The following is an 11,082-nucleotide window of genomic DNA, read 5'->3' on the forward strand; positions in this document are numbered from 1 at the left end:
AGATGAGGAGTCTCCCCTGCTTGTCCTATGAAAACCCGATCCTACTTTGGCTCAAGGAGTTACTTAACATTGAGTTGCTTGTTCCCTGATGCACATCAACTGAATAAAGCCTGTAACCTTTATTTGAGTCACTTTAACTATTTTGGTCCTTAACAGTTTTGTTACTGACTCAGACTGGGTCTGAATAGGCCCTTGAGCCTACTGATGTTTCAGATAAAGACAGGATAAACTGAGGGACCTTCTTCCTCCCTTCTTGGAGGGCCCTATTGGGTCAGATAAGTACTGTTCCCACTCACGTGCTCCAATTTTTTGTTGTGTCAAGGAAGTTCCATGTTTTGATTCTTTGGAAGGGTTAACCTATTTTCTGACTAAAGTCATTGCCTCTATTTTCCTTTTGTCTTTCAGAGTTGTCTGGCCTTTCAGGTCTCCAAGAACAGAGAATTAGATGATGATCATAATGTAGGACTAGGCCCTTCTTCTTTCTTCTGCACTGAACCTTTTTTGTTATGTTAAGAGGTATGACCTCAAGGAAGACAATTTTTAGCTGCAGTGGATCATTTGGGACTCTTGGGACATGTCACAATGCAAGCATTTGCATGATTCCTTAGAGCAAAAGGAAATCAGATAACATATTTACAATGGACAGCTTTCCTCAAGCTGTAAGAAGAAGCTGAGGAAAGAAACAATTCAGAAAGATTCCAATCTGTTGAGTCTTCTTTTAAAACATCCTCAACCGTCTCTCCCTCCAAAGATCTCCTCCTTTCTATCTAACTCTATTTCTTCCCCTTACAATCTGACTTTCTCCTGGCCTCCCTCCTCTTCTGCTTTCTGTCCTCTGCTCTCCTCTCTTTCTCCTCCTTTTCCCCTTTCTCACCTTCCTCTCACCTTTTGACCCATACCTTTACCCTTTCTGGATATACAAAAGCCAAATAGAGAGGAGAAAGTCTTTTAAAGGCAATTGGTGAAGGTTTTCACTCTTTCATCGACTGAGGAATAATCCAAACCTGTCAGCAAGGGTGTGATAAGTCTGTTTCCAATTTTAGGGAGCGATAATAGAAAGCACTTTTAAGAAATGCTCAGGGTTGGGCATTAACACTAACACTCCAACAACAATCTGCACATTCTTTACTAATGGCCTTAACCCTGACATATCAGATGCTATTCAGAAGCATAAAAGAGGCTGGCAGACCACATCCACTCATGATTTACAACACTTTGAGTTCGGCAGACTTTAAACCAGCATTTTGTGGAACGCATAGTAAATAAGGTGAAAATCCCACCACAAACTTATGTCATTACAACTTGAACAGCCTGGGGGAAATAAAAAGGCCCTACACAATTAAAACACAGAGAGACACAGACACTTGCAGATATTGCAGAGAAAAAGACACTGGACCTGCAATCATCCCGCTGTAGCAAAGAAACAAGACACTCAACTAGAGTTGCTAGATGTAGCAAATAAAAATGAAAAATATATGAATTTCAAATAAATAAGTAATATTCTAGCATAAGCATGTCCCATGAAATGTTGAGTACACACTTGTACTAAAAAATGATTCATTTCTTATCAGATATTCAAATTTAACTGCACTTCCCATATTTTATCTGGCAACACTATACAGGTTACTCAATCTGAAATAAAGCAATTCCCCTTCTCCAAGGAAGGTACCCTTCAAAATCCTCGATTGTCTTTGGATCAGTAAGGAGAAATAACTCTATTTATTTGTGAATGACTATCCAAGCTCACTTTTAGTAGACCCTGGAGACACACTCTCCATCATTAATTCCTTCTAGTTTCCTACCATCCTTCCTCAGAATAATTTTTAAATGCTCAGTAGTGGGACTTACCTGTTGAACATATTCACTCCCTCTCTCTAACCCTTTGCTTATCTCTTTGGGATACTTAACCTCTCAATATATCTTTCTCTTCTGTCTTCCACCCTCCCTAACCTATACAGATGGACCTTTTGGCTCAATGGGGAGCTACTATTAGATGTATATCCAAAGGCCTTTTTCTTGATCTCTCAGTCTCTCATGACCCAGTACACCATCCTCTGGTGGCTTCCCTCAACTCCTATGCACTCACTCTTAAGTCCTCTATTCACTTCATTCACTGCATTCACCGAAGCCTGTGGCTTCAATGAAGCCCCCTCTTACGTCTCTCAGCTTCTCAATCATAATCTCAAAGACTTACAATTTCCTTGATCCTCTGCCTTGATCAAATTGTAGGTAACTTGCTCTTATGTTCACCTGATTTAACCTCGTCTCAAGAAGACTATCTCAGAAACTTTGTTTATAAAAGGAAATATTGTAAGGACAAATTTATAAGAATAATTTACTGTTTAAATTACTGTATAAAAGGACAAATTTGTAAAAGTAAATTACTGTTTCCTTAGGCCGAAGTTCACTATCTAAGCCATGGTATATCCTAGGGAGGCAAATTCCTCCTGGTGGATAGGAGTAGGGTCATTCAAAATTGCCCTTGCTCTATAGCCAAAAGACAATTTAGAGGATTTCTGTGACTTATAGGATATTGCAGGTGGTAGATTTCCAACTTTTCTGATTTACCTGGCACCCTCAGTAATATGAATTAAAATGGTATTCCTGAGCTTCTTCTGCCTTGGATGGTCACTACAGAGTTAGCCAGTTTATCAATTGATAAATCAATTCAATGTTCCAAAGTCATAAATATTTTGAAAATCAATAATATACAACACCAACTCAATCAGGAAAGAAATGTAATCCTGCCTTCCATGGGGACAAAAATTTCATAAAAGGCAAAAATTATCTGGATAAAGATTTTGGCAGACTTACAACTAAACTACTTTATTCCCTTAATGCTCTACTTAAAATGAGACAAAAACAATAGTGAACAACAAGTATAATGCTTCTAAGGGAATTCATTCTTAGATCTATACTACTAAAATATTACCCAAAAGATATGTTTCCATTGAATTATTAGACAATGTTTGTTTTATATAACAATTATAAACAAATAAATTCCTCTAATGTAGAGCCTGAAAATACATGAAGCAAAAATTGATAGAATTGAAGCGATAAATACATAGTTCTACATTCATAGTGGGAAACATCAATATCCCACATTCAACAATGACTAGAACTAGTAAAGAGAAGATCACCAAGGAAACAGAAGTCTTAAACAACAACAGAGCCAATTTGACCTAATAGATGTCTAGAAAGCAATCCACCCAATAATAGAATAAACATTCTTCTCAAGTACACATAAAACATTCTCCAAGATAAATCACATAGCCACAAAACAAGTTTCAATGAATTTTAAAATACTAAAATCACATTAAGTATGTTCCTTGGTCACAATGGAATTAAATTAGAAATTAGTAACAAGAGGAAATTTGGAAAATTCACAACTAAGTTAAAACTAACCACTCCTGGCCGGGCGCGGTGGCTCAAGCCTGTAATTCCAGCACTTTGGGAGGCCGAGATGGGTGGATCACAAGGTTAGGAAATCGAGACCATCCTGGCTAACACGGTGAAACCCCGTCTCTACTAAAAAAAAATACAAAAAGCTAGCCGGGCGAGGTGGCGGGCGCCTGTAGTCCTAGCTACTCGGGAGGCTGAGGCAGGAGAAGGGCGTGAACCCGGGAGGCGGAGCTTGCAGTGAGCTGAGATCCGGCCACTGACTGCTCTCCAGCCTGCAGGATAGAGCGAGACTTCATCTCAAAACAAACAAACAAACAAACAAAAAAAACATTTAAGTCTCTAATCCATCTTGAATTAATTTTCATATAAGGAGTAAGGAAAGGATCCAGTTTCAGCTTTCTACTAATCCATAAAAACCCTAGAGGAAAACCTAGGTAGTACCATTCAGGACATAGGCATGGGCAAAGACTTCATGTCTAAAACACCAAAAGCAACGGCAGCAAAAGCCAAAATTGACAAATGGGATCTCATTAAACTAAAGAGCTTCTGCACAGCAAAAGAAACTACCATCAGAGTGAACAGGCAACCTACAGAATGGGAGAAAAGTTTTGCAATCTACACATCTGACAAAGGGCTAACATCCAGAACCTACAAAGAACTCAAACAAATTGACAAGAAAAAAACAAACAACCCCATCAAAAAGTGGGCAAAGGATATGAACAGACATTTCTCAAAAGAAGACATTCATACAGCCAACAGACACATGAAAAAATGCTCATCGTCACTGGCCATCAGAGAAATGCAAATCAAAACCACACTGAGATACCATCTCACACCAGTTAGAATGGCGATCATTAAAAAGTCAGGAAACAACAGGTGCTGGAGAGGATGTGGAGAAATAGGAACACTTTTACACTGTTGGTGGGATTGTAAACTAGTTCAACCATTATGGAAAACAGTATGGCGATTCCTCAAGGATCTAGAACTAGATGTACCATATGACCCAGCCATCCCATTACTGGGTATATACCCAAAGGATTATAAATCATGCTGCTATAAAGACACATGCACATGTATGTTTATTGCGGCACTATTCACAATAGCAAAGACTTGGAATCAACCCAAATGTCCATCAGTGACAGACTGGATTAAGAAAATGTGGCACATATACACCATGGAATACTATGCAGCCATAAAAAAGGATGAGTTTGTGTCCTTTGTAGGGACATGGATGCAGCTGGAAACCATCATTCTCAGCAAACTATCGCAAGAACAGAAAACCAAACACCGCATGTTCTCACTCATAGGTGGGAACTGAACAATGAGATCACTTGGACTCGGGAAGGGGAACATCACACACTGGGGCCTATCATGGGGAGGGGGGAGGGGAGAGGGATTGCATTGGGAGTTATACCTGATGTAAATAACGAGTTGATGGGTGCTGACGAGTTGATGGGTGCAGCACAGCAACATGGCACAAGTATACATATGTAACAAATCTGCACGTTATGCACATGTACCCTAGAACTTAAAGTATAATAATAATAAATAAATAAATAAATAAAAAGAACTAACCACTCCTAAATAGCTACTTGAGTCAAAGAAGAAACCACAAAGTAAACTAGAGAATACTTTGAAATTATGATGATGAAGATGAAAACATAACATACCGAAACTTGTGGGATGCAGCAGAAACAGTACTCAGAGGGAAATTTGTAGCTGTAAATACCTACGTTATGATAAGAAGAAAGATCTGTAATTGATAACCTAATTTTGTACCTTAAGAAACTAGGAAAACAGGAGGAAACTGATCTGAAAGCAAGCAGAAGGAAAGGAATAAGGATTAAAGCACAAATAAATGAGATAGCGAACAGAAAACAATAGAAAAAAAACAGTGAAATGAAAAGTCAGTTTTTTAAAAGAACAGTAAAAACTCACAAACTTTTAACTAGACTGACCAAAAATAAAAGACTCAAATTACTAAAATCAGGAGTCAGACTCAGGACATTACTACTGACCTTACAGAAAATTTAAAAAATGTACTATCAGAAAATACTATGAACAAATGTATGTCAACAAATTAGATAATCTAGATGAAATGGAAAAATTCCTAGAAACACATAAATTGTTAAAAATGACTAAAATTAGTTAAAAATCTTAATGTAAAGGAATTGAATCAGTGTTGTAACTATGTTTTTACAGATTCTGTATTTGTCTGTTTGGCATCCATTAATTACAGGGCCAAACTAGTGGCCAAGTTATCTACATCTCCCCTGCAGTCCAGAGCCTACACTCGGAACTACCTCATCTACCTCTCACATGTCAAGCCAGCATTTCCCCTGCCCTAAATCAACCCAGGGTCAGGTACCAGACAACTAGGTCCCAAAACCCACCAGAATTATTCAAAGTAGCCAATCCTAAGCTGTTTCTCCTGCCTTGCCTTGCTTTTCCTATGGAAACTCCAATAAAAGCTCTGGCATAAGCTTCCCTCATTTCTTTCTGCCTCCTAACCAACACTGGTGCTTCCCCATGTGACCCTGTGCGGCATGGTGCATTCCCTTATCTTGGGAAATGTAATTAACAAAACTTTTTCAATGGGATTAGCATCTCTGTCTGTTGTCATTTTTTCAGCTCTATAAATTAAAATCCTGTGGGTACAATTGAGACAGTCAGTAAAAAGAATTTAAAAAATGCCAACAAAGAGAAGCCTAGGACCAGATGGTTACACTGCTGATGGTTTAACAAATAATTAAATAATTAAAACCAATCCTTCTCAAACTCTTCCAGAAAATAAAAAAGCAGTTAACATGTTTCAATTCATTCTATGAGGCCAGCATTACCCTGATACCAAAGTCAAAAACTACAAACCAAAACTGCTTATGAATATAGACACAAAATCCTCAACAAAATGCTAGCAAACTCACATGTTAACAGACTATACAACATGACCAAGTAAGATTTATCCCAGGAATACAAGATTAGTTCAATGTATGAAAACAAATTAATGTAATACATCATATTAATAGACTGAAGGAGGGGGCACATGATCATCTCAATAAACACAGAAATAACATTTGACAAAATCCAACACTCCTTCATAATAAAAGCACTGAAAAACTAGGAATAGAAAGGAACCTCCCTAACATGATAAAGAGCATTGTTTCAGTCCACTTTGCATTGCTATAAAGGGATACATGAAGCTGGGTCATTTATAAAGAAAAGATGTTTATTTGGCTCACAGTTCTGCAGGCTGTACAGGAAGCATAGCATCAGCATTTACTTCTGGTGAGGGCCTCAGGAAGCTTTTACTCATGGCAGAAGGTGAAGTGGGAGCAGATGTGTCACATGGTGAGAGAGGGAGGAAGAGAGATAGGTGAAGGTGCCAGGCTTTTTTAAACAGTCAACTCTCACATAAACTAATAGAGCAAGAACTTACTCAGTACTACCTGGAGGGCACCAAGCCATTCATGAGTGATCCACCCCTATAACCCAAATACCTCTCACTAGGCCCCATCTCCAATTTGGAAATCAAACTTCAACATGAGCTTTAGAGGGGACAAGTATCAAAGCTATTTCAGGCATCTACAAAAGCCCCACAGACAACATCATGCCCAATGATGAAAAACTGAATCATTTCCTGCAAGATCAGGAACAAAACAAAGATGTTTACTCTTGCCATTCCTATTTAACATTGTATGGAAAGCTCTAGCCAGGGAAATTAGAAAAGAAAAAGAAAGAAATGGCATCCGTATAGGAAAAGAATAAAAAGTACTGCTGATCACAAATTACTTGGTCTCATATATAGAAAACCCTGAAATATCCACAAACAATTAGAGCTAAAAAATGAGTCCAGTGAAGTTGTGGAATATAAGATTAATACTTGAAAATCAGTTATATTTCTTTACAATAGCAATGAAAAGCCTAAAAATAAAATTTAGTAAATAATTTCATTTACAGTAGCATCAAAAAGAATAAAATACTTAAGAATAAACTTAACCAATGAAGTGAAAAAACTGTACACTGAAAACTACAACACTTGTTAAAAGAAATTTTTTAAAACCTAAATAAATGGAAAGGCATCTCATGTTCATGGGTTGGAAGACTTAATATTGAGATGGCAATATTCATTGAATTGATCTACAGACTTAAAGAAATTCTTAATGAAATTCCAGCTGCCTTTTTTAGAGAAATCGACAAGCTGATTCTAAAATTCATACGGAACTACAAGGGACCTAAAAAAAACCAAAGCACTCTTAAAAAGGAGCAAAGCTGGAAGATTAACATTTCCCAATTTCAAAAGTTACTAGAAACCTAGATTAATCAAAACAGTGTGATACTGTCATAAGGGCAGACATATAGATCAATGGAATATAATTGAGTCCAGAAGTAAGCACGTAAATCTATGGTCAATTGATTTTTGACAAGAGTGCCAAGACCATTCAATGAAGAAAGAATAGTCATTTCAACAAATGTTGCTGGGACAAATGAATACCCACATGCAAAAAGCATAATTTTTGTTTTTACTCCTATTTCACACCATATGCAAAAATTAACTTAAAGTGGGTCATATACCTAAGTGTAAGAGCTAATATTATAAAATTATCAGAAGAAAACATAGGTGTAAATCTTTGTACTTTGGATTAGGCAATGTTTTCCTAAATATGACACCAAAAGTATAAGCAATAGAATTAAAAATAGATTGGACTTCACCAAAATTAAATTTTTTTGTCTGTCAAAGGACATTATCAAAAAAGTAAAAAGACAACAAAGAGAATGGGAGAAAATATTTGCAAATCATATATCCGACAATGGTCTAGTATCCATAATATACAAGTACTATTACAGCTCAATGATGAAAAGACAAACAACCCAATTTAGACTTTCCACTTCAAAATGCTGGCATAGAAACAAACTGGTTCTACTTTCTACCCTCAAAACCAAAAACAAATATATGGCATTGAGATTATCACCAGCAACATCCCATAACTCAAATATGAGGATGAGACAGTTCCCAGAGCAACAGAGAAGTGAAAAAAACTATGAGCAGAGGTTAGAGGATCAAACTTCCATATTTGTAATGCCCCTTCTCCCAATCTGCCCAGCACTAAGTGCATAGAAAAATTTTCCCCAACTCATAGTTTCCACACTGGAAAAAATGTGATTGAGGTAAACAACAGCTTCCCATCATCTTAGGTTACCTGACAGGAGACCTGTCTCTGCCTCAACTCATGAGAAGCATTGGGAGTACCTGAAGAGAGGAATATTCCTGTAGACAGCCATAGACAAGTAGGGGAAGTGGGACTGCCATCCTCAGCCCTGAAAACTGCTGTGTAAATAAGCCAAAAGAGATGCCAAAACAGATTAGCTGTTCAGCAGTACCATGCTGTAAGAGGTTCATTCCACAGATCTCCAGACATGAACCTCTGACCAGCCTTCCCATACCAACAGGATATCCTATTTGGAACCTTACCCATTTCGAACTGGTGGCACCCTGATTGAGTACCAAGAACTGAGGAGGCAAACCTGGGCTTAATTAAGGCGCCATCTAGTGCAAAAAAAGAGGCAGTGACCTAGTGGGAAAAAAGAACAACAGGTAAATTGCTAAGAATCTCCAATCAAACATATCTGATAAAAACCAAAACAAGCCAGACAGAGAAGACTGGTATAAATAACTAATCCTTCACTGCAAAGACATAGATGTACATACACAAGAAACAACAGAAGACACAAAACCAAGACTTCCTCAAACAGACAAAGCAAGCAAGCAACCAGTGATTTACACCGTAATTAGATGATGATATTTAACCTCTCTGACCAAGAATTCAAAATAGTAGCTTTAAGGAAACCCAGTGATCTCCTTGTGATCCAAGATAACACAGAAAAGCAATTCAGAAATTTATCAGAAAAATTTAACAAAGAAATTGATTTTTTTTTAAAAAAAAAAATCATACAGGAATCTTGGAACTGAAAAATACTTTTGCTGAAACGAAAAATCTATTAGCGGCTTCCAACAGAAGAATGGGTCAAGCAGACGAAAGAATCAGTAAGCTCAAAGACAGGCTATTTGAAAATACACAAATGGAAAAAAAAAAAAAGATAAAAGGAACAAAGATCACCTACAAGATATAGAAAACTACCACCTGGTGAGGGGTTCAAGATGGTTGATTAGAGGCATCTCTTACTTGCCTCCTCCACTAGGAAAAAACAAAATAGTGAGTAGATAATCACACTTTGAATAGATCATCCAAGAGAATACTGAAATTCAACACAGAAGTGGCAGGAAACACCCAGAGCAAGAAAGGAGAGGGAAGCAAGGCGGCCTGCTAACCAGGATCGGCTGGGAGCCAGGAGAGACTCTCCAGTTGGGAGGAAAGAATAAGTGAGAGACTCCCAGTGGTTCCTGCTTCAGGCTTCTAAAATCCTAGCCGTGGTAGAGTCCCCCAACCCTTGCTGGCCGAAGACTAACATAGAAAGTTCTCTGGAAACTGTGTGAAGGCCTTGTTTCAGAGGGAAAACTCACGCTGGGTCCCACAAACCCGCAAGTTCTAAGCAGTGTCAGCATGGTACCATTTTGAAAGCCCAATCCACACCAGACTACATGCTGCCTTGCAAATAGGGCTGAGGCAGAAGCCACAGAAAACAATTCTAACCTCCCCTGAAGAGGGGTGGTTGCACATTCTCATGCTCAAAGGACAGATTCTACTGCCTGCAACTGCTGCAGCTGCAGACACTGTGGGCCAAGGTACAAGTGAAGCCCATGCTCCTCGACTCTCTGCCTATGGCTGCTCCCAGGGAAGGCAACCTCAACCTGTTCAATAGCAGGGCTGCAGCACAGCCACGCAACCTCCACCTGATCATTCCACTGGTGGCACAGGGCTCACCCTGCCCATGCATACAAAAGCCAACACTTATATGCAACACGGCGGGGGGCCTGAGGCACAATTTGGCCAGGCTACCTCCACCCCAGTACACAAGCACATCGGACTCTGCAGATTCCACAGCTCAGTTCACCATCGTGGCACCTGAGTAATCCTCCTGGAGTGTGAAGTCAGGCACACTCAACCTCTGCTATCACCACAACTGGCACCCACTTGCACATGCCACTTGCAGGTCTGGGCACCAGCCCTCTCAACCCATCACAGCTCCTGCCAATACCGGAGCAGAACACTTATATCCCAAAGGTTTGTCTCACCACTGGTACTGACATTGCCCATGCTATGCTCACTGCCCAGGGTCTTGAGAACCTGTTCACCTGCCTGGCCCACTGCTGCCACTTTCGGCACCCAATTAAGCCACCTGAAGGCCCCAAAATTAGCTTACCTGGACACACTAACACTGGTGCCAGCATATGCTGCCCTGAGGCCCAAGAACAGGAGCACTCAGTGCACCGTTACCACCACGAGGGCCCAAAGACTAGCTTACCTGTCATCCCAGTCCCCAGCAGAACTTCACTGTAACTTCCACTAACAACCACACCCTAAGCCACAAAGGAAATGACAGACACCACTGATGTTGTTTACAGACAAAGAAATCATACAGAGACTACACTACACTTCATGCACCCAGAATCAAAGACAAAGTGCCCTACTCAAGTAACACCACAGGTACACCTTCAAAATAAAGTCCTCCTCTGTGAAAGCAAATTCTAAACATTGGAACAAGCAACTATGTAGATGTAGC

The 11,082-nt window shown here is 39.2% G+C and overlaps 1 protein-coding gene across 1 annotated transcript in view; it reads right to left on the reverse strand.

Moving 5' to 3' along the window:
* The window catches only part of VSIG1 (V-set and immunoglobulin domain containing 1), a 61,833-nt gene extending 50,987 nt beyond the window's left edge, over positions 1-10,846 (reverse strand). The window contains exon 1 of the mRNA XM_037989009.2: positions 10,723-10,846. Coding sequence (XP_037844937.1) covers positions 10,723-10,750 — 28 coding nt within the window. The 5' untranslated portion in view covers positions 10,751-10,846. The remainder of the gene's footprint in view (positions 1-10,722) is intronic.
* Positions 10,847-11,082: the final 236 nt, after the last annotated feature.

This window comes from Chlorocebus sabaeus, chromosome X, assembly GCF_047675955.1.
Source record: "Chlorocebus sabaeus isolate Y175 chromosome X, mChlSab1.0.hap1, whole genome shotgun sequence".
Classification (NCBI taxonomy): Eukaryota; Metazoa; Chordata; class Mammalia; order Primates; family Cercopithecidae; genus Chlorocebus; species Chlorocebus sabaeus.